This window comes from Pan paniscus, chromosome 11 (assembly GCF_029289425.2).
Source record: "Pan paniscus chromosome 11, NHGRI_mPanPan1-v2.0_pri, whole genome shotgun sequence".
In the NCBI taxonomy this organism is placed as follows: Eukaryota; Metazoa; Chordata; class Mammalia; order Primates; family Hominidae; genus Pan; species Pan paniscus.
The window spans coordinates 26,603,791-26,628,470 of record NC_073260.2 but is presented as its reverse complement, the minus strand read 5'-3'; the positions used below and the strand labels follow the sequence as shown (position 1 = coordinate 26,628,470).

At 40.6% G+C, this 24,680-nt stretch overlaps 1 protein-coding gene across 1 annotated transcript in view; it reads left to right on the top strand.

The window, feature by feature from the left end:
* The window catches only part of SNX30 (sorting nexin family member 30), a 119,125-nt gene that overhangs the window by 56,114 nt on the left and 38,331 nt on the right, over nt 1-24,680 (top strand). Inside the window, exons 3-5 of the mRNA XM_034928863.3 lie at nt 4,570-4,680; nt 17,598-17,756; nt 24,254-24,449. Of these exons, the coding sequence (XP_034784754.1) occupies nt 4,570-4,680; nt 17,598-17,756; nt 24,254-24,449 (466 nt within the window). The remainder of the gene's footprint in view (nt 1-4,569; nt 4,681-17,597; nt 17,757-24,253; nt 24,450-24,680) is intronic.

The following is a 24,680-nucleotide window of genomic DNA, read 5'->3' as shown; positions in this document are numbered from 1 at the left end:
GACTCCATCTCAAAAAAAACCCCCCAAAACAACAATGTCTTATACCCTGGTTGTGGTGGCTCATGCCTGTGATCCCATCACTTTGGAAGGCTGAGACAGAGGATTGCTTAAGGTCAGGAGTTAGAGACCAGCCTGGGCAACATAGTGAGATGCCTATCTCTACAAAAAAAACAAACAAAAAAAACACCAAAAATCAGCCAGATATGGTGGCATGTGCCTGTAGTCCAGGTACTTGGGAGGCTGAGGTGGGAGGATTGCCTGAGCCCAGGAGTTTGAGGCTACAGTGAGCTATGATTGTGCCACTGCCTTCCAGCCTGGGGGACTGTATTTAATTTTTTTTTTTTTTTTTTTTTTTTTGCGAGACAGTCTCACTCTGTCGCCCAGGCTGGAGTGCAGTGGCGCGATCTTGGCTCAGTGTAACCTCTGCCTCCCAGGTTCAAGCAGTTCTCCTGCCTCAGCCTCCAGAGTACAGTAGCTGAGACTACAGGTATGCACCACCATGCCTGGCTAATTTTCGTATTTTTAGTAGAGACAGGGTTTCACCATGTTGGCCAGGCTGGTCTTGAACTCCTGACTTCAAGTGATCCGCCTGCCTCGGCCTCCCGAAGTGTTGGGATTACAGGCATGAGCCACCACTCCTGGCTCTTATCTAAATTAAAAAAAAAAAAAAAAGTCTTACCAACAAAATTACTGACAGCCATAGAATAAATATGCCATAATTTCATTAATAGTTTTTAATTATTGAATATTTAGGTTGCTTTGATTCTTTGCTGATTTAAATAATATTGCAATGAAGATCATTATGCAAATATCCTTGCCACAGTTTAGACATTATTTTCCAATGGTAGATTCCTAGAAGTAGAAAAGCAGTGATTAGACATAACTAGAAAAGAAAATCATAGAGACTATAGGTGAATATTTTTATAAGCTTGCAGTGGGGATGGCCTTCTTACTGAAGACCCCAAAAGTAGCATAAAGGGCAAATATGGATGAAATCAACAATAAAACAATGGAAAGATTCTGTATCAGACAAACCATTTGGAAATTATGATAGGCAAATGGTAATAAAGAACTTACATAAATGAAAAAGACTTGACTCAATTTTTATTTTTATTTTTATTTATTTTTTGAGTTGAGGTCTTACTCTGTGGCTCACACTGGAGTGCAGTGGTGCAGTCTTGGCTAGCTGTAACCTCTGCCTCCCAGGCTCAAGCGATCCTCCCACCTCAGCGTCCTGAGGAGCAGGGACTACAGGTGCATGCCACCATGCCCAGCTAATTTTTGCATTTTTTGTAGAGACAGGGTTTTGCCATGTTGCTCAGGCTGGTCTTGAACTCCTGGACTCAAGCTATCTGCCTGCCTCGGCCTCCCAAAGTGCTAAGATTATAGGCATGAGCCACTGCGCCTGGCTGGACTTATAATTTTTAAAAAGACCCCTGATAAAAGAAGAAAAATACTTTTCTTCTTTTGGCCAATAAACATTTGAAAGGATGTTCAACCCCAATAGTAATTAAAGAAACAACTGTAAACAAAGATGATGTATTATTTTTCATTTATCAGTCCACCAAAGATAACTAGTTCCTGAGAATATGTGGTAAGAATATAAATTGCTATATTTCTGAAAGCAGTTTGTCAATTAAAAAGTATATGTACACTTTTGTCCAGCAATTCTATCTTTAGGAATTTATTTTAAGGGAATTACGAGGAGCTCAATGATGTTTACAAAAGTATTGTTTATTGATGGAAAAATTGGAAACAACTTAAATGGGGATTTGGTTTAATTATCGTGTAACCATTCAGTGGAATACTATGTATGTGTTAAAATGACTGTACATCTGAACTTACTGCTGCAGAAAGATGTCCAAGATGTGCTAAAAGAGTACAGACAATGAGTAAATGAATGAATATGCATAGAAAAATATGGAAACATATAAACCATGTTAATTGCATTTTTCTGTATTTAGAGGGATTATGGCTGATCTTTTATTTTCTATTTATTTTTCTTGAAGTTTTAAAATAAGTATATAACCCGAATAAATAGAAGGAAAAAAAAAAGCCTGTTCCCCAAAAGTGAAATTGGTTGTGGCAAAAATAAAACGTGTGTTCTATTGTGCTGTCTTTTGTAGTTACCAAAAATGATTTCAAATTAGAGTAGAAATATTACATAAACTGTAATTTATGAAATGGATCTGAGAAACATAAGAGAAATGATCAGTTAATAGTGTAACTTTTTTTTTTTTTTTTTTTTTTTTTTTTTGAGACAGGGTCTCTTGCTCTGTTTCCCAGGCTGGAGTGCAGTGGTGCAGTCTTGACTCACTGCAACCTCCACCTCTGGGGTTCAAGCAATTCTTGTGCCTCAGCTTCCTGAGTAGCTGGGATTACAGGCACCCACCACCACAACTGGCTAATTTTTGTATTTTTAATAGAGACAGGGTTTCACCATGTTGGCCAGGCTGATCTTGAACTACCGACCCCAAATGATCAGCCTGCCTCAGCCTCCCAAAGTGCTGGGATTACAGGTGTGAGCCACTGCGCCCAGCCAATAATCGTGTAACATTTAAGAAGGCAAAAAGTAGAGCCTTCCATCAGTTTGGTTTACAATGAAAACCAGTTGCTTTAATTTGTCACCTTTCAAAATATGTCTTTCATTAGCCCATAATCATTGGCAAGTTCTCACATAGAGCCTATCGGGGGGAGATGGGAGGTCTTGAACTTCCCTTCCAACCTGCTTTTGTTTTTTTGAGACAAGGTCTCACTCTGTCGCCTAGGCTGAAGTGCAGTGGCACAGTCAGCTCACTGCAGTCGTCTCGACCTCCTGGGCTCAGACAATCCTCCTGCCTCAGCCTCTGAGTAGTAGGGACTGCAAGTATGCACTACCACACCTGGCTAATTTAAAACTTTTTTTTGCAGAGATGGGGTCTCGCTATGTTGCCCAGGCTGGTCTCAAACTCTAGGGCTCAAGCTAATCTTTCCTTCTTGGCCTCTTAAAGGGCTGGGATTACAGGCATGAGCCACCACGCCCTGCCCTAACTCTCTTCTTACTGTTGAACCTAGGGCTCAAGGAGGCTTAGTGACATGTTAGGGATCTGGTAGGGATGCAAGAACTGCATAGGCGCAGAGTCCTTCCCACTCCGCCTGTGCGGGCGGTGTGGGGATGGGAGTATCAGGCCACTTGTTCCCAATATTTCTGTCATGCTGTGCTTGAAAATTTGTCAACAATGACTTGCTCTCTGGATTTAAGTGTTGTCTTTTTTTCTCTCTCTCCGGTCCTACAATGCTAGTTCCTTTGGGAAAATCGTCTGATAAGTCACAAATACCTACATTGAGTGAATTTCCCCACATCTTCACCCTTGCAAACACAGGGGAAGGTCGTGTTTCATAGGCATATGCTGGTGTGTGGGACTTGAAGAGGGGAAACAATGCAGTTAGTTGGGGGTCAGTCCAAGAATGAGTCCTTGAACTTCACCATTTTGCTAAGACAGTGAACACAGGTTTTGGGGAGGATGAAATAATAATTTTTGATGCTAGAGCTGTTCACAGCTTTTTCTTTGATGAATGACTCTCGTTCATGTGCTTAAAGATTTTCTTGGTGCTGTGAATTAAAACAGACTTTTGGCTTGAAAGAGTAAATTTATGAGATGTAGCTTGACCCATTTTTATCTTGTACTTTAATTTCTGAGAACCATGACAGTCATATAGTGTGTATCCTCATAGGGAAAAATGGCTTATGTGAGACACGGTGTAATTTGTGCCAGTAAATGAGTAAAAATCTTGTTTTGGTAAAAATCAACTTAATTTTATTTAACATTGATTTTCATTATTAAAGTGCTGCAATCACATTTCAGAAAACTTTAAAAATTGAGAAAAAGGGATGAGATTATTAATATTTTTCTGCAATGCAATGGCATTTTTGTATTATTTCTAGATTTTTTCTTATCCGTCTAAAATATAACAGTTCCAGGGTTGTGGTTTGGCAGAATGTGGCAGATTAAGCAAAACCTTTTCTATTTTCATCTAATCTGCCCCCGAAATGAGCAGTGATCTATTATCTTTACTTTTTGTTTATTTCCTCTTTGGCAAAACTTGTCAGCATATTTAGCAGAAGGTGGAGACAATTTCATTTCACAGATTTGGATTTAGTAGCAATATCCTAAGTGGATTTTTTCTGCTAAAAGAAATTGTTAGAGTTAAGCTTGGAGGAAATGAATCAAATGTTTCTAAACATTTCTGGGGGATAGTTGAATTCTATTTCCTGACGGTAGGGAAAAAAAAAAACTGGCTTTTTTTTTTTTTTTTGAGACGGAGTCTCGCTCTGTCACCCAGGCTGGAGTGCAGTGGGGCAATCTCGGAAAACTGGCATTTTTATTCCAGCTCGTTGAATTTTTAACTGGGCTAAGTGTCCCAGACTGGTCTATTCTGTGTTGGTAAACTCTGCCATTTGGCTGGTGTGTTTGGTGGAAGGAAAATGTGATCTTGCCTAGTTTGGTTATTCTAAGAGCTTTTTTCCTTCCCTTCAGCCAAGATATGCTATTCCCTTATGCTTATTTTTTTCCATTCTCTTCTTTGCAGAGTACTCGGGTGGAGTTTGACCTGCCAGAATATTCTGTTCGTCGAAGATACCAGGATTTTGACTGGTTGAGGAGCAAACTGGAAGAATCCCAGCCCACTCATCTCATTCCCGTAGGTAGTAAGTCACTACAGCTTGTTTCTCACTTGTCCTGTGTTGTCTTTCCTGAAGGGGTTCACTCAACTCTCATCCCTTAAGTTGTACAGACTCACCCAGCAAACATATATAAAACATGTTAACGGACACTGTATACAATACTTCACCTATTAGGTTTTAGTTTCTGATTTGCTATAGAGAAAGCCAGTTTTGCAGCTGGCTGGGCTTTCTTTAGCCACAGCGGCAGAAATCTAGCACAGAATCCATTGCCACAGTTTTTCATTTAAAAAACAAGAAACCACCTAACACTGTTTATTGAAGCAACGTGACATTTATCTACTCCAGTGCTTCCATCTGCACAGTTTTTAAAAAACAGAACCAGAGCAAAAGAAATTTAAATCTTTTTTTTTTTTTTGAGACAGAGTCGCACTCTCTTGCCCAGGCAGGTGCGCAATGGCATGATCGCAGCTCACTGCAACCTCCGACTCCCAGGTTCAAGTGGATCACCTGCCCCTCCCAGGTTCAAGTGGATCACCTGCCCCAGCCTTCTGGGTAGCTGGGATTACAGGCATATGCCACCACGCCCAGCTAGTTTTTGTATTTTTAGTAGAGACGGGGTTTTGCCATATTGGCCAGGCTGGTCTCGAACTCCTGATCTCAGGTGATCCACCGACCTCAGCCTCCCAAAGTGCCGGGATTACGGGTGTGAGCCACCGTGCCTGGCCTCAACATTTATATTGAGTACTTTTCTGACTACTTTTGTTAAAAGTAGAAATAATAACGGTTTGGACACCAGATGTTTCTTTGGGCCTTGGGGGCTTTAGAGCAGTTTGAGTCATAAAACTCCTCAGAGGGGCTGATTTATCTTTCAGCAAAAACCTTTGTTGAATGATGACTTCCTAGGACTACCAACTTTCTGTCACTACCGCATCTCCCAGCCTTTTTCCCCCCATGGTTAGAAGAGGCTGTGTATGTTGTGAATGCATTGGCAGTTTTCTCAGTTTTCAGGGTGAAAAGAGCCATGTTGCCAGTACTGTGATAGGAACGATGGCTCTCACCTGGGACTCAGTTCTTTCTCAGGGTATCTCCTTTTTCCCCCACATACTTTTCTGTTCTCCGAGCCTGAAGTTTTGCTTTTTCTGTCTTCTAACCACTTAAAAACATGCCTGAAGAGGAAACAGTAGTTTTTAAACAGTTGGGAATATTCCTTAAAATAGAATCTTAAGGTGGCAAAATAGGCAGTTAGTGAATAATTTTTAAAAAATAAACTGCATTTTAGAACATTATCAGAATTACAGAATTATTGTGAAGGTAGTAGAGAGAATTCTCAAGCCTCACATCCGATATTAACATTTTATATTAGTGTGGCACTTTTGTCACAATGAACCAGTCGTTATGAAATAAACACCATTATTAACTAAAAGTCTTTTATTCCAAGTTCCTTTTTATTTTTCTTTCTTTCTTTCTTCTTTTTTTTTTTTTTTGAGATGAAGTTTACCTCTGTCACCCAGGCTGGAGTGCAGTGGCATGATCTTGGCTCACTGCAACCTCCGCCCCCGGAGTTCAAGCGATTCTTCTGCCTCAGCCTCCTGAGTAGCTGGGATTACAGGTGCACACCACCACACCCAGCTAATTTTTGTATTTTCAGTAGAGATGAGATTTCAGCATGTTGGCCAGGCTGGTCTCAAACTCTTGATCTCAGGTAATCCTCCCACCTCGGCCTCCCAAAGTGCTGGGATTACAGGTGTGATCCACCATGCCCGGCCCAAGTTCCTTTTTTCTGTTCCAGGATCCTACCCAGGATCCCACATTTTATTTAGCAGTCATGTCTCCTTAGGCTCTTCTTGGTTGTAACAGTTTGTCAGGCTTTCCCTTTTTTGGATGACCATGACTGTTTTGAGGAGTACTAGTCAGGAATTTGTAGACTTGTCCCTCGGTTGACATTTGTCTGACGGCTTTCCCAATCGGGGTAATGTGTTTGGGGAGGAAGCCACAGAGGCAAGCTGCCACCCACATCACCTATCCAGGGCACGTGCTGTCAACAGTGTGCCTCACCATTGATGTGAACCTCCATCGCCTGACTTGAGGTAGTGCTGGTCAGCTTTCTTCACTGTACAATTACTCTTTCTCCCAGCCTTTTTGTACTGTACTCTTTGGAAGAAAGTCACTGTTTATTTATAGCCCACACCATGCATCAGGGAGCTGCCCTCCTGGCAGCTGGTGCCTGTGAGGTTGATGCTGGAAGCGCAAAGGTAAGACAGTGACACCTGCTGGTGAAACATAGTGTCTACTCTTCCATAGACACTAGAAGAGAATGGAAGAATTTCCAGAATGCCCAAGGTGGATCCAGAATATCTTTAAGTGTGGTTTCTGATGGTCTGGATAGAAGCAGTTGGTAGGAAGCTACTTTAGAAACAAGCAGAAACTTAATTTTTTTTCATAAATTCTTGGTACTTGCATATCTGGAGTGGAGAGAGATTTAATATGGGAGAGCCTCTCTGATTTAAGTATGAAAGTCAAACCAGCAACCAACCCCCCTCATCCGCTACAAAAAATTTTATAGTAGCTTTGCTAGGAGGTGTCTGTCTGTTATTTAAGCGTCATCTTTGGGAGGAAGAGAGGGTGGGATGAGAAGGTTATAAGGAAGACAAAGGACCCCTGCCTTGGGGAACTTATTATCAGTTGGAGACCCGGTAAACATGCAGAAATGTTCATTTCCCTTTTTAAAAAAGGATTTATTGAGATTTAATTTATATAACATATAATTCACCCATTTCAAATGTACAATTCAAAGGCTTTTAGTATATTCATAAAATTGGACAACCATCAGCATTATCCATTTTCAAATCTTTTTATCACCCCAAAAAGAAACCTCACATCCCTTAGCTGTCACTTACAAACACTGTATATCCCCCAGCCCCTGGCAACCACTCATGTACTTTCTACAGATTTGCCTATTCCGGACATTTCATGTAAGTGAAATGATACACAACGTGATTTTTTTTGTTACTGGGTTTTTTCACTTAGCATATTTTCAAGGTTCATCCATGTTGTAACATATATTAATATTTAATTCCTTTTTATTGCCATATAATATTCCAGTTTATGGATAATACCACATTTTGTCTATTCACCCTTGATGGACGTTTTGGTTGTTTCACCTTTTGGCTATTATGAGTAATGCTGCTGTGAGCGTTCATGTACAAGTTTTTCTGTGGACATGTTCCCATTTTTGGGGGGGTGTATTCTTAGGAGTGTAATTGTTGAATCATACATAACTCTATAATTGGCCTTTTGAGGAACTGCCAGACTGTTTTCAAAAGTGATGACAGCAACTTACATTTCCACACGCGATGTATAGGAGTTTCTCCACATCTCCATCAATGCTGTTACTGTCTGTCTTTTGGATTGTAGCCATTCTACTGGATGTGCAGTGCTATCTCATTGTGATTTTAATTTGTATTTCCCTAATGACGTTGAGCATCTTTTCATGTGCTTTTGGGCATTTGCATATCTTCCTTGGAGAAATATCAATTAAGATCCATTGCCCATTTAAAAATTGGGGTGCCTTTTCATCCTTAAATTTTCATAGTTCTTTTTTCAAATTTTATATATATGTGTGTATATATATATGCGTGTGTATATATATGTGTATATATGTGTGTGTGTGTATATGTGTGTATATATATGTGTGTGAGTATAATTTTTTTTTTGAGGCGGAGTCTCGCCCTGTCACCCAGGCTGGAGTGCAGTGGTGCGATCTCGGCTCACTGCAAGCTCCGTCTCCCGGGTTCACGTCATTCTGCCTTAGCCTCCCTAGTAGCTGGGACTACAGGCGCCCGCCACCACGCCTGGCTAATTTTTTGTGTTTTTAGTAGAAACAGCGTTTCACCATGTTAGCCAGGATGGTCTCCATCTCCTGACCTCGTGTTCCGCCTGACTTGGCTTCCCAAAGTGCTGGGATTACAGGCTTGAGCCACTGCGCCCAGCCCCATTATATGTATAAAATTTTAAGAGGCAGGATGTTGTTTTGTCACCCAGGCTGGAGTGCAGTGGTATGATCACAGCTCACTGCAGCCTCGACCTCCCAGGATCAAGCGATTCTCCCACCTCAACCTCTGCAGGTATGTGTCACCATGCCTGGCTGATTTTTAATTTTTTTTTGTAGAGACAAGGTGTCACTGTGTTGCCCAGGCTGGTCTTGAACTCTTGGGCTCAAGTGATCTTCCCACCTCAGCCTCTCGAATAGCTGGGACTACAGGCACCCTATGCCATCATGCCTGGCTAATTCTTTTTTTGGTAGAGACAGAGTCTTGTTATGTTGCCCAGGCTGGTCTCAAACTCCTGGCCTCAAGGGATCCTCCTGCCTTTGCCTTCTAAAGTGCTGGGATTACAGGCATGAGCCACCGCGCCTGGCCAAGAGTAACCATATGTTCTTAAAATGCCTTCTTGGAACCAGAAGTATGCTGGGTGTATATGTTTGTCATCTCATAACAGCAGTTCACTGTGTTTTTCTTCATTATGTAATAGTTGGAGCTGCCAGAAAGTCTTCATTATGACTTTTTCCCTCTGTTTTTTTAAAGCTTTTTTGAGATATAATGGATATACAGAATAGCCTTGCACATATTTAATGCATACGATTCGATAGGCTTGTATGTACCCCTGATACCATCACCACAATCAAGGTAATAAACAGATCCATCACCTTCACAAGTTTTCTTTTGTCCCTTTGCTGTTTTTTTTTTTTTTTTGTAAGAACCTGTAACATAAGATGTACATAATGTGTAACATGAACATGTAACATAAGATCTCTCATCTTATGACATTTTACAGCATGCAACACCATACAGTCATTCCCCCTTATTTGTGGTTTTGCTTTCCATGGTTTCAGTTACCTGTAGACCAAAAATATGACATGGAAAATTCCAAAAAGTTCATAAGTTTTACATTGTTTGCTGTTCGAATAGTGTGATGAAATCTCATGCAGTCCCGCCTAGGACATAAATTATCTTTGTCCGGTGTATCCACGCTGTAGACATTGCCCACCTGTGAGTCCTTTAGTAGCCCTCTTGGTTATCAGGCTGGAGATCACAAGAAGAAGAATGAATACAGTACCATAAGATGTTTTGAGAGAGAAAGAGAAAGGCCATATCCCCATAACACTTATTACAGAATATTGTTATAATTGTTCTGTTTTATTATTGTGAATCTCTTACTCTGCCTGATTTGCAAACTAAATTTTACTATAGGTATGTATAGGAAAAAACATATACATATATAGGTATGTATATACAGGTGGGAAGTTCACTTGAGCCCAAGAGTTCAAGACCAGCCTGGGCAACACAGTGACACCTTGTTTCTAAATTTTATTATGGGTATGTATATATAGGAAAAACATAGTATATACAGGGTTCAGTACCATCCATGGCTTCAGCATCTGCTGGGGGTCTTGGAATGTATCCCCCTAGGATAAGGGAGGATGACTGTATTGTTAACTATAGGTACCACTTTGTACAGCAGATATCTGGAACTTATTTATGTTTTATAACACTAGCTTTATATCCATTGAACAACTCCCCATTTCCCACTCTCCGTACCCCCTGGCAACCACCATTCTATTTTCTGCTTCGGTATTTGTTCAGTGGGTTTGACACTTCTGCATTTCCTGGAGCACTAGTTACACAGCAGAGCAATTTCATGATTAGACGGGTGCCCGTATTAGATTTGGAAGATGAAGCAGATACATTGAATAAACACTTGAGTGTTTAATTTTCACTTGGAAATTTAATGTTTACCTCAGTTTTAAGGAAGAAAGCTTTCTGGAAGGATACATTTGTATTATGTCCAAGTTTTCTTTTGAGTAGTAGTAAACTCAGAGGAATTAATGAGAATAAATTTGTAATGCAATAATTTTTTTTTAAATATGAAATAATAAAAACTCCATTTTCTAGTTGGGTTCTTCTTTTTTGTACTATTAAAAATATACCTGCATTTAGCTTACTCAATGGATAAGTTAATAAATATTGAAACATTGGTTCAACTTCCTAATGCTTTGCATTAAACTGGGCTTGGTGATTATTGTTTTTAATCTCTGCACTTGGTGACAAGCTTTTAATCTCTATGCTCCTTTACTTATTTGGTAGTAATTTTTGCTTAGAAGCAGTATTTTCTATTAGTTCAACAAGGGTAGGAGAAACAGGCCTCTCCCATGTAAATATTTAATGTGCACTAAATATTTGTTGAATTGCTTAGAAGAAGCAAGTCAGTTGCTGACGAGGAAGTTGGACATTTCAGGATTCAGCAATTGAAAGATTTGTCTAGATTTCCTACCCAGAAATAGCAGCTTTCCATTGACAGTCTACAACAAATATGCTATTGTTTCAGATTATAAAACAGCTTTATAAACTAATATGGAATATAAATGACAGTGCTTTACTAAAGTACTAAGTACTATCTAATATCAGTATTTCAAGATTAAACCCTGAAATATTTAATGGATTATTGTAACACTTTGCAAATAGGATTTTTTTGCAGGATCCAACATATATATTTGTATATTCAGTTTCTAAAAATGTTTTCATTGTAGAAAATATTAACCATATTGAAGAGATTCAGTACGATGAGTCCCGTTGAAACTCCATCACTCAGTTTCAACATTTATCAGCTCATGGCCAATCTTGTTTCATCACTGTCCACTCCCTCACCCCTACACCCAGGTGTTTTTTTTTTTTTTTAAGTACCTTAAACAACAGAAATTTATTCTCTTACAGCTCTGGAGGTCAAAAGTCCAAAATCAGTTTTAGTGAGCTAATATCAACATATAGGCTAGGGCTGCATTCCACCAGAAGGCTCTAGGGGAGAATTTGTTTGCCTACCTTTTCTAGCTCTTGGGGCCGTCTGCATTCCTTGGCTCATGGCCTCTTTATTTTCAAAGCCAGCAGCATATCTGTCATCATCTCTGCTTCCACCATCACATCTCCTTTTCTTAAAAAAGGAAGTAAAATCCATATTACATATCACCATTTTAACCATTTTGAAGTGTCCAATTCAGTGACTTTTAGTACATTCACAGTGTTGTACGACCATCACCACCATTGAGTGTTGTATGACCATCACCACTATTTAATCCAGAACATTTTCATTACCCCCAAAAGAAACTTTGTACCCATTAAGGAACCACTCTCAATTCCCTCCTTTTCCCAGCCCGGCTATAATGAAGAATGCTGCTATCAACACTGGTGGTTGTATAAGATTTTGTTTGAGCACTTATTTTCAGTTACCTTGGCTATACAACAAGAAGTGGAATTGCTGGAGCATATAGTAATTCTGTGTTTAATTTTTTGAGGAATTGTTCAAACTGTTTTCCACAGTGGCTTATAATTTTATATCCGCACTAGAAATGTATGAGGGCCCAATTTCTCCACATATTTGCCAACATTTGCTATTTTACTTTAAAAATTCTAGTGGGCGTGAAGAAGTAGGTCCCAAATGACTTGTTTTTTTGAGACAGGATCTCACTCTGTCACCCAGGCTGGAGTGCAGTGGCATGACCATAGCTTACTGCAGCCTCCAACTCCTGGATTCAAGCAATCCTCCCACCTCAGCCTTCACAGTAGCTGGGACTTCAGGCGTGCACCACCATGCCCAGCTAATTTTTTATTTTTTGTAGAGATGGGGTCTTGCTATGTTGCCCAAGCTGGTCTGGAGCTCCTAGCCTCAAGCAATCCTCCCAGCTTGACCTCCCAAAATGCTAGGATTATAGACATGAGCCACTGTGCCTGCTTCCCCCAATCGATTTTTTAAGACATTTTGGCCTAAACGTTATAAAGACATTCTACCTGTAAGTCCACTCCCCTTTTTGCTTTTTGTTCTCAGTGCTTACAAATTAATAAAAATACTTGGCATTTGTTAGACATCTGCTGTGTGCCTGGAACTGTGTTGAGCTCTTTTCATTTACATGATGTGATTTACAGACTATAGATGGACTTGATTTCACCTGCAACCCAGATTCCTATGTGTAAACAACCCAGACAGTAATAGAGGTGAGGCTGAGAGTAGGTGTGTCCCGTAAGGAATCTTGAAATAGGAAGAAATTTCTGAAGCTACATACATTTGGAAATGATAACGCTTATGACAGGAGGAAATTCTGCTTGCAGAAGGACTCTCTCTAGGGTTCCTTTAAATATCAAGTTTCCCTGATTGATGAAACATAAGTTCAATTTGCTAAATCTGAAGAATGGACCCCTATTGTAGAATGTCGTCTTTATGTTAAATGAGGCACTCCTAACCACTTACTTGCACCTCAGGCCATCCTCTCAAGTCTTATTCAGCAGAAGCAAATGAGAGTATCATAACAGGACTCATGAAGTAGGAACAGGAAAATATCCACTGGATTTGGTAATTAGAAAGTCATTGGCACTCAATTTTAAAAGGGCCATTACTGCACTGGGTGGGGATAGGGCAGAGAAACCCAGCACTGAAGGCAGTATCACAGCTGGTTTTGTTTTGAGGGTTGGCGGAAGGCTGGGGGTTGAGAAATCAATGGGATACAGTGAAGTCAAGATAAGTGACTCCTTTCAAAAAGACTGAATGAGCCAGGAAGGACAAGGGAGAAGATATAAGGTCAAGGGGTGGTTGGATTCATATTTTTTAGGAAGAAAAACCAACCATATTTTTATAGATTCTGGGAATAGAGCTGGATGAACAGGAGATGTTGAAGATACAGGGAAGAGATTAATGACAGGTGCACCCTAATGAACAAATGGGTCAAGGACACAGATGGAATGCTTAGCTTTAGGGGAGGAGGGGTTGTTTTCCACAGGGACTAAGGAATGGAGGTGAGGGTGATGCCCAGTCGATGGGCTTCTGCGGAGGAAGGAAAATAGGAAATTTCCATCTGATGCTCTTACACCTGGTTCTCACTTCACAAAGATAGTAATCTGCTTAGCACGAAAAGCTGGGGTATGAGAGTGGCTGCCTAAAGGAATGGGGGAGAGAAGAACTGACCAGAATAAAGGAATTATCCTAAAGGACAGCCATATCCCATTAAGATAACTTCTCGGTGCTTTGGACTGGGCCAGCATCGGGCTGAGTGGCCCGTCTGTCTGATCCAGCACTGCATTTCGAATATTCTACTCAAGTGTAAGCTCTGCTGGGTGTCACACGTGGACATGTTATCCTTGTGTGGCTCTGTAATTTTATTCCTGACTCTATTCCCCTCACTTCTTTCATTTACAAACCTTTCCACTGTGCCCTTTTTGGAACTCCTGCTCTGTTATAAAGAATCCCCCAATATTCTTAGCATCTTCTCTGAATATTCCCATCATGTCCAGGTTTAAATGAACACTAGATGTCCCTGAAGATTAGTAGTCCCCTGAAGCTGCTGCCAGTCTTACAACAAAGACACCCAAACTTGTGTGTGTTTACCCTGTGGTAGGAATCATTCAAAGCACTTTCAGCATATTAGCTAATTTAATCCTCATGACAACCCTGTGAAGTTGATGCTATTAGTTTTTACCTAGCACCAACTTCTTGAGGTACCAAGAAATGTATAGAACTTGACGGTAGGCAAACAGCTAGTAGGTGGCAAAGTCAAAAGATAAACCCAGGAAGCATGGCATCAGAATCTTTACTCTTGATAACTAAAACATACTTTCTGAAGCTCTTTCAAGTTGAGGGCACTGAATTCCCTCATACTCCAAATACTTCTTTTCCAGGGGGTGGGGTGTTGGTGTTACCAATTCCTAAATCTTTTCAAGGTTTTGTGTTCTAAATCTAGGTTTACTAGGCCTACTCCAAGTGGCCTAGTATTCCACTTTTTTGGGTTGGCTAAGTCCACTAATCCTTGTTGCTATGTCTTATTTCTGGTTTGTTTTTGTCCTTCAGGGTTTATAATTTTAAAAAATCCTCTTTATTGCCATATTATGGGGGTTTGAGGAGGTTGTGGAGTTAAATGCTTGTGTTTAATGTCCTGCTTTGAACTTGAACTGCTAGGTTGGTTTAACATTAGAAAATATATTAATTTACCACTTACCGTATTAAAGGAAAAAGCATGTGATTGTCCTGATAGACCTACTTGGCCAACGTTGTCTTGGTTTATTCCCTAAAGAGGCTTGCATTTTCTAAAGAGGGTGCATCTGCACGAGTGTTCACAGCAGCATTGTTAGTAGGGCTATAAAGCTGAAAACCATTCACATGATCATGCACACGTTCACAGGCAGGAGAGTAGGTGGACAATTTGTCACACAGTCAGTTATATAGTGCGTGACTATGGAACAGTAAAATTATTTTCCTGTAGCCAAACATACATCAATATGGATAAGTCGCAGAAAGACAATGTTGAATGACAAAAGCGAACTATACAGGTGTGTACTGCATAGTGACATTTCTGTCAATGGTGGATGGCATATAGATGGTGGTCCCATAAGATTATAATACTGTGTTTTTACTGTACCTTTTCTACATTTAAATATGTTTAGGTACCCAAGTACTTGCCATTGTGTTACAATTGTCTACAGTAGTCAGCACAGTAACATGCTAGGAGCAATAGCCTATACCGTATCACCTCGGTGTGTAGTAGCCGCACCATCTAGGTTTGTGTAGGTGCACTCTGTGATGTTCACACAATGATGAAATCACCTGACAATGCATTTCTCAGAGTGTATCTCTGTCATTAAGTGACACATTAACTGTAATTTTATTTTTTATAAAGTTAAACAAGTTCAACGAACAGTACATGGTTTTAAAACTGAAACTTAGAGGGGAGCAATGACCAAAAAGTTGAGGATTGTTAATTCCCTCATGGGGGCAGGAATAAGCGGAGATCTGATCAAGGATCCGTTGACAGGGAACTTTGTCAATGGCAGTGTTCTCTCTGTCAAGTTGAGTGGTAGATTAATAAGTGCTGGTACTATTATTATGCTTTATGACTTTGAGGTATATAATATGCTCTTTTATTGTGCTAAAAAACAGCACCGTTTTATAATCTACAATTCAGTGGCATCAAATACATTCACAATGTTGTGCATCTGTCACCACCTTCTGAAAAGTTTCAGAATCACCCTGGAAGGAAACCCTGTACCCATGAAGCAGTCACATCTCATTTCCCCCGCTCTCTCCAGCCCCTGGCAACCACCATCTACTGTCTGTCTCTATGGGTTTGCCTATTCTGGACATTTCACATGAATGGAATCATATATATGGACTTTTGTATCTGGCTGTTTTCATTTACCATAATGTTTCCAGGGTTTTTCCATGATGTAGCATGTTTTAGTACTTAGTTTTTATGATGATTAGTCCATTGCATGGATATGCCACATTTTGTTTGCCCATTCACATGTTGATGGACATTTGGATTGCTTCTGCCTTTTGGTCATTGTAAACAAGGCTGTTATGACTATTTGTGTACAAAATTTTGTTTGGGCACCTGCTTTCAATTCTTTTTTTTTTAAAGTTTTAAAAAATGTTTGTTTGTTTGAGATGAAGTCTCACTCTGTAACCCAGGCTGGAGTGCAGTGGTGCAGTCTCCACTCACTGCAACCTCCCCATCTTGCCAGCCTAAGCTATCCTCCCACCTCAGCCTCCTGAATAGTTGGGACTATAGGTGCAAGCCACCATGCCCAGCTAATTGTTTTTATATTTAATATTTTTGGTAGAGACGTGGTTTCACCATGTTGCCCAGGCTGGTCTCGAACTCCTGAGTTGAGGCAATCCACCTGTCTTGGCCTCCCAAAGTGCTGGGATTACAGGCATGAGCCACCACGCCCAGCCTTGCTTTCAGTTCTTTTGGGCATAAATCTGTGAGTGGAATTGCTGAGTTTTATGGTAATTCTAAATTTAACTTATTGAGGAACCACCAAACTGTTTTCCACAGTGGCTGCACATTTTACATTCCCACCAGCAATGTATAAAGGTTCTGATTTCTCCACATCCTCACCAACACTTGTTTTTGTTTGTTTGTTTGTTTTTTTAAGATTATGGCCATCTTAGCAGGTATGAAATGGCATATCATGATGGTTTTGACTTGCATTTCCCTGATGACTACTGATGTTAAGCATCTTTTCATGTACTTCTTAGCCATTTGGATATCTTCTTTAGAGAAATATCTATTAGATTTAGTTGCCTATTTTTTAAATGTACAATTTAAAAAATATTTCATAGCTCAAATATTTTAAAACATGTGCATAGCAGATATTTGTTTTCCCTGTGGTAGTAATAATGAAGAAGGCTTTTTAATCAAGCAGTTGATCAAACTACTATGGAAACAGATTAAAAGCTCAAAGATCCCTTGGTAGGCAGGTAGTTTTAAATTGCCCACAGTATTGACTCTAAGTCAGTATAATAGAGAAATGTATTTGAATAAGGGGAATAAAGGAAATTATGTTTTAAATAACTTTTGAGTATAAACCTAAAGCAAAAAATTGGCTTATAAAAGGTATTTTTTTTTTAGATACATGAATTTACCTAATTTATTCATTCACCAAGTATGAATGGGGAATGAAGTCCTGGGAGCAGAATCTTAAAATATTTAAATAAATTTTTATGTGGTTGATGCCTGCCTGCCTGCCTGCCTTCTTTCTTTTCTTTTTCTTTTTCTTCTTTTCTTTTCTCTTTTCTTCTTGCCATAACTTTTCCATCATATCACGTGTACATCAAGCAATGTAAAAATTACTGTTGAATTTACTGGATAAATATCTACTTTTCTGTATTTCAAAGACTATAATTTAGTGTTTTATTCCTTGCATTATAAAATTGACAGGGTATTTATTCCATGTGTATTTTTCAGAAGTCTTTATATTAATGACTACATGAAGATCTGCCTGATTAAGAAATACTTTTCTTGGATAGAGGGGTAATAGAACTGTGTGCTAGCCTGGTTGTTTTTCCTTGCACCATCTCATCAATTACTCTGGTTTTCTTCTTCATGTCTTCATAGCCTCTTCCCGAGAAGTTTGTGGTAAAAGGTGTTGTGGATCGTTTTTCAGAAGAGTTTGTGGAGACCAGAAGAAAAGCTTTGGATAAATTTCTAAAAAGAATTACGGACCATCCTGTGCTGTCTTTCAATGAACACTTTAATATTTTCCTTACTGCTAAGGTAAGGGCAGAAGTTTACATACTCTTTGTCCATATTACCATTCTTGGGGCTCTTTCCTAAAAGCTGTTTTGAGCAAGACTCGGTCTCTACAAAAACTTTTAACAAATAGCCGAGTGTGATGTTGTGCACCTGTAGTCCCAGCTACCTGGGAGGCTAAGGCAGGAGGTAGCTTGAGCCCAGGAGTTTGAGGCTTCAGTGAGCTATGATCGTGCCACTGCACTGCAGCCTGGGTGACAGAGTGAGACCCTATCTCTTTAAAAAAAAAAAAAAGCAGTTTTGATCTTTCAGAAGCCACCTTCATGAGCAAATGGTTCACTGTAACAGGGTTGTCATAAAATTGGTCTTTTTTTGGGTGCCTGTGTCCACTAGCATGCTTTTTTGCATTAGCAAATCCATATAGATGGATTCTATGTTAGAATTTAGGAGATCTGTCCCCACCCCATCCGGGCCCCCACCCACTTGCAGCAGCAGAGGAAGTTAGAATATTTGCTCTGCCAAAAGCAGAGGTAAGTGTTTCCTTAAACACTTGGCAGTATTACTGGGTGAGGCCAGTCTGACCAACAATGGGCATGGAACAGAAGGAACATTTGAGTGTTTGGTGAGGGTTTTCTTCTTAAGGGCGCTTTGAGTGATTACTTGCAGCTGCATTTTACAGACAAGGAAACTCAAGTTCCAGGAGCTTGTCCTTGTTCAGGTAGCGTCACTAGGATCTCAAATTAGGTCTTTGTGGCTACTGAGGCCACACCGTCCCTGTGTATCAGACTGCCTGATTGTTACTTAACCTGCAGCCATGTTCCTATCAGGTGGACATTTGCCAGATAAAACATTTGGGTCCTACACAGTTGCCAGATTCTGTGTATTCAAACTCAAGTTGGTTGTCCACTGGCCTTTCTCTGCACTTCCCTGTTGGCAGAACTGGCCAGAAAACCTGAGGTGCTGTGCTCTCGCTGTCTGCAGAAATGGGGTCACATGCTCAGACCCTCATGCTAGCTTCCCTCCAGTCCCATCTGTTTGGTTTCAGGTATCATATTCCCATGTTCAGGCCATATGTAACATGTTCCATGTTGGCAAGGGTATTGTGGTCCAGATACTTTCTAGTTTTTCAAATCTGCAAAATTGGGAAATAGTTATAGATAACATTAGGTGACATTAAAGACTTCGGAGAGTGTGCCATTCTTCACTCAGTGGAAGCCGCATGACAAAGTCCTTTAGTTTTTATAACCTCAGTTGGCATTGAGCCTTATTGATGACATTCCAGTTCAGCGTCTCTTTTTCCCAGAGGCTTTCCTCCACTACAGGTTGGACAGGTACACTTTTGAAAACTAAGTATTTCCTGGCAAACTAAACCTCAGGTATAATTCCTTCAACTCATACTCAAAGTAGAATACATCCTATTCTCCAAAAGCACAACTCACTTTCTCCCCCAAGGTCCATTTTCCAGAAAGCCCTCAAGCACATTCATGTTTACTGAACAAAAAAGAAAAGGGAGGGAAAAGCTTGGACCCCTGGTTGTTAGGAATCTGTATGAAGAATAAGTAGGAAAGAGAGAGAGAGAGAGAGAGAGAGAGTGTGTGCGTGTGTGTGTGTGTGTGTGTGAGAGAGAGAGAGAGAGAAGGAGATTTATCTATCTGTGGGCCAGGCAGTATGAAAATGACTTAAAAAATATAAGGTCCTTATATGAGAACACATGGACACAGGAAGGGGAACATCACACACCGGGGACTGTTGTGCAGTTGGGGGAGGGGGGAGGGATAGCATTAGGAGATATACCTAATGCTAAATGACGAGTTAATGGGTGCAGCACACCAACATAGCACATGTATACACATGTAACAAACCTGCACGTTGTGCACATGTACCCTAAAACTTAAAGTATATAATAAAAAATTTAAAAAAATTAGAAAGAAAAAATATATATTATATATTAATATATAATAAATATATAAATATAATATATAATAAATATAATATATGTAATATATATAAAATATCTATATATATAAGGTCCTTTACTGCCTTAATCAAAATCCGACTCCATGTGAGTGAATACAGGAGAGGTGGCTTTAAACAGAACAAATTTTAGCCCTAATTCAGTATCGCTTGCTGAGCAAAATGTGCTAAATGGCCTTATCTTTTCTTTAAAAATTTTTAAAATTGTGATAAAATACACCTAACATTTACTATCCTAACAATTTCTAAGTGTACAGTTCAGTAGTGTTAAGTATATTTAAATTAGTTATGCAGCTCATCTTCAGAACGTTTGCATCTTGCAGATCTGAAACTCTATGCCCATTAAATGGCAGCACCCTATTCCCCCTCTTCCAGCTGCCTCATTTTTTCCTTTAACATACCTTGAATAACTTGATCGTGTTCTGAGATGAGCCACTTACGTGTTCTGCCTTAGGGAATGCAGAGACGCTCTTCCTTTTCTTTGTGATCACATGAGCTTATCAACAAATTAGAAGTGTCCTTAAGAAGAAGCCATTTGTCAATTTTGTCTTTTGTTGCCATTGCTTTTGGTGTTTTAGACATGAAATCCTTGCCCATGCCTATTGACAAATGGGATCTAATTAAACTAAAGAGCTTCTGCACAGCAAAAGAAACTACCATCAGAGTGAACAGGCAACCTAGAAAATGGGAGAAAATTTTCGCAACCTACTCATCTGACAAAGGGCTAATATCCAGAATCTACAATGAACTCAAACAAATTTACAAGAAAAAAACAAACAACCCCATCAAAAAGTGGGCAAAGGACATGAACAGACACTTCTCAAAAGAAGACATTTATGCAGCCAAAAAACACATGAAAAAATGCTCATCTTCACTGGCCATCAGAGAAATGCAAATCAAAACCACAATGAGATACCATCTCACACCAGTTAGAATGGCAGTCATTAAAAAGTCAGGAAACAACAGGTGCTGGAGAGGATGTGGAGAAATAGGAACACTTTTACACTGTTGGTGGGACTGTAAACTAGTTCAACCATTGTGGAAGACAGTGTGGCGATTCCTCAGGGATCTAGAACTAGAAATACCATTTGACCCAGCCATCCCATTACTGGGTATATACCCAAAGGACTATAAATCATGCTGCTATAAAGACACATGCACACGTATGTTTATTGCGGCATTATTCACAATAGCAAAGACTTGGAACCAAGCCAAATGTCCAACAATGATAGACTGGATTAAGAAAATGTGGCACATATACACCATGGAATACTATGCAGCCATAAAAAATGATGAGTTCATGTCCTTTGTAGGGACATGGATGAAATTGGAAATCATCATTCTCAGTAAACTGTAGCAAGAACAAAAAACCAAACACCGCATATTCTCACTCATAGGTGGGAATTGAACAATATCACATGGACACAGGAAGGGGGAATATCACACTCTGGGGACTGTTGTGGGGTCGGGGGAGGGGGGAGGGATAGCATTAGGAGATATACCTAATGCTAGATGACGAGTTAGTGGGTGCAGTGCACCAGCATGGCACATGTATACATATGCAACTAACCTGCACAATGTGCACATGTACCCTAAAACTTAAAGTATAATAAAAAAAAAATTGCAAAAAAAAACCCAAAGATCAAAAAAAAAAAAAAAAAAAGAAATAATAAACCACAGACTTTCATGTAAAAAAAAAAAAAAAAAGAAGAAGCCAAAAGGCTGTATGTAATGGCTCATGCCTGTAACACCCAGCGCTTTGGGAGGCCAAGGCAGGTAGACCACCTGAGCCCAGGAGTTCATGTTCAGCCTGGGCAACATGGTGAGACCCCATGTCTATATATTAAAAAGAAGCAGCAGCAGCAGCCAGTAGTAATACTGGAAGAAATGGGGACGCTCAATAGCAACTATATTCAAGTCAATATTTTCATCTTTGGCAGAGTGGGTACAGCAATCAGATGGATACTGCTGAATAACTTTATTCAACATGTAAATTAACTTGATTATCTGGGACACCCTTTCAAAGCTCTACTTGAAGCGGAGCCTGTGCAGTCCAGCGAGCCCATTTGACTCTAGTCCCACTCATAAAAACGCTGTCTGCAGAGGTAATTCCAAGAACTCTGAGGCTTCAGTTATAGTCTTGTGAAGGCCTTGTGCCTTTGAGGATGTTTCTTGTCTAGAATGTGGGAGGTCAGAAGGGGAGATGGAATCTTTAGGACACTCAGGCAGCCTGACTCTGAAGGGAATGAGAGAGGTGGAGAGGAACTAGAGGAGACTGCTGCTGTTTTTAAGATGGGTCAGCCTTGGGTTTATTTTACATGCTGAAGGATTAGAAGTTGAAGATACAGACAGGAGAGGGGATAATTGGTAGGGCAAGGCCCTCAGTTGGGGGAAGGTATGGATAGGTGCTCCAGAAAAACTCTCAAACCATGGTTTTCCTCTGCTCTCAGACAACAACAGTTGTCATCAACACAGGAGAAGACTTCTGTGACCAAATTGCGGGGTGGGGGTGGGGGCGAGATTTTCCCCAAACACCAAGCAGCCATTGCCGGCTGGATGTCCACCAGTTTAATTCACACATTATTTACCTGGACATAGCATCAGATCCCACAGGTTGAGGACTCAGTCCTCAAGTCTGAGAGCTTCCAGATCTCGGACCTTAAGTTCAAGCCTCCAAAACTTCTGACCAGCCAACTTCAAGTTGGGCTTCCCGTGACCCCTTCTTTGGGTTTCATTAATTTGCTAGAGCAATTCACAGAACTCAGAGAAACACATTTACCAGTTTATTATAAATGATATCACAAAGGATACAGATGAAGAGTTGCATTGGGCGAGGCGTGGGGGAAGGGGCGTGGAACTTCCATGCCCTCCCTGGGTGTAGCACCCTTCAGGAAACTCCACATGTTCAGCTCTCCAGAAGTTCTCTAAACCCAGCTCTCTTGGGTTTTTGTGGAAGCTTCGTGAAAGCAGCATTCCATCCTCCAGGGTGTAGGGAGGGACCTTAGTCAGAAAGGCTGGGGAAGATTCGAGTCCTGCCTTGGGGCAGGTGAAAGGAGGGCAGGGGAAGGACAGAGAGATTCTGTTTCCTGAGGCTTAACACACCCAACATTATAGTGAAAAGACTGGAACAAGGTCTATGGAGGTTATGAGCCAGGAACCGTGGATTAAAAACACACACACACACACACACACACACACACACACACCCCTACCTCAATAGGAAAGGGTGGATCAAGAGCAAAAATGAAGGCCTAAAGAAGGAAGCGAGGAAGGAAGTGAATTCACAAGGTGCCTACACTCAGATACTATAGAGACCTCTCAGCCTGAAATTGTACATCAAATGCAGAGGGGCGGTCGGGCCATGTTAGCCGTGCATTCCACATTCTCTGCTCTATCCTCTGCATCAGGCCACATCACCAGAAAGCTGTGTCCTTGTTCTGGGTTCCTTTATCTCCCTCTAGTCATACCCTTCTAGGTCTGGGGATTAACATTCTGTTTGTATTGAGGGTGGATATGAGGAACAGACACCTGTACCTTCTGTAAAACCATTTTGTAAGCTACCCTTTCAGTAGGTGACACAGGACAACCTGAAGATTGTATAGATTCCTCTTAGGGTTTGATGATAGGAGGAAGCTTGTTTTATCAGGCAGGCTAATATGCTTTTCTTTTTTGCCCAGGCTGGAGTGAAGTGGCACGATCTCAATTCATTGCAACCTCTGCCTTCCAGGTTCAAATGATTCTCGTGCCTCAGCCTCCTGAGTAGCTGGGACTACAGGTGCATGCCACCACGCCCAACTAATTTTTTTTTTTTTTTTTTTTTTTGTATTTTTAGTAGAGACAGGGTTTCACCATGTTGACCAGGCTGGTCTTGAACTCCTGACCTCAAGTGATCTGCCCACCTCAGCCTCCCAAAGTACTGAGATTACAGGCATGAGTCACCGTGCCAAGCCTGGCTAATAAGCTTTATATTTAGATACAATGGGTTATGAAACTCAACATATTTCCAGTTTTGCCTTCAAGAAATCCAGGGTTAAAATGTTTTGCTGTTTACAGCATCCATCCTAGGCCTGAGTTTTCTAGCAATGTTTTTCTGTCACTGTTTCCTGCTTTCCACCCTTTACTCCCCTTATATGGCTTTAGTTGGGGTATAAATAAATGAGTGATGGATCTCGGAACCTCTGCTCTTCAGTTTTGCTCGTAAAGACAACATAGGGTACTTTGTATGGGAGAAACAGATACTTAAAAAAAATTATGTTAGAAACAGCATTGTGTTTAAAGGGCAGTGTGCTCAGGTGAGTGAATTTGATTAAGGATTGGCGTTCAGCTCTGCTGAAAGGGATTTAGGTGTCAACCTACAGGAGCCTGAGTCTGGTGGTTATGACGTCCAGGCCAGGGTCCTCGTGTGAATGTGATTAGAGCCTCTAACTCAGCTCCTTGTTTCCCGAGTTCTCCATTTCCAAACTGAAGCTGCTTTTAGAAGCTGTTTTATTTAGTCCTGCCCATGTGAGTGAGTGAGTGCTTTGAGCTTATTCACATATCATCCTCAGGACCTGAACGCCTACAAGAAGCAAGGGATAGCATTGCTGACCAGAATGGGCGAGTCAGTCAAGCACGTCACTGGCGGCTACAAGCTGAGGACTCGGCCGCTTGAGTTTGCTGCCATAGGTGACTACTTAGATACATTTGCACTCAAACTGGGAACCATTGATCGAATAGCCCAGCGGATCATCAAAGAAGAAATAGGTGAGCTGTCTGTTGAGGTCTCGATTATGCCCTGCAGCCACATTGGCAGAAATACCATTCATGTGTGCTACAGAGAATCAAACTGCAAAATGCTGGAGTGACAGAACTAGGCCATCTTTTGCTTATCAAAGAAATACAAGGAGGGGAGGAGTTAGTTGTGACTGGAACGTCACTTTGCACCCCGTCCTTTGTCCTGCTATGTCAGCCTTATGTTTGCTTTTCCCATGGCCA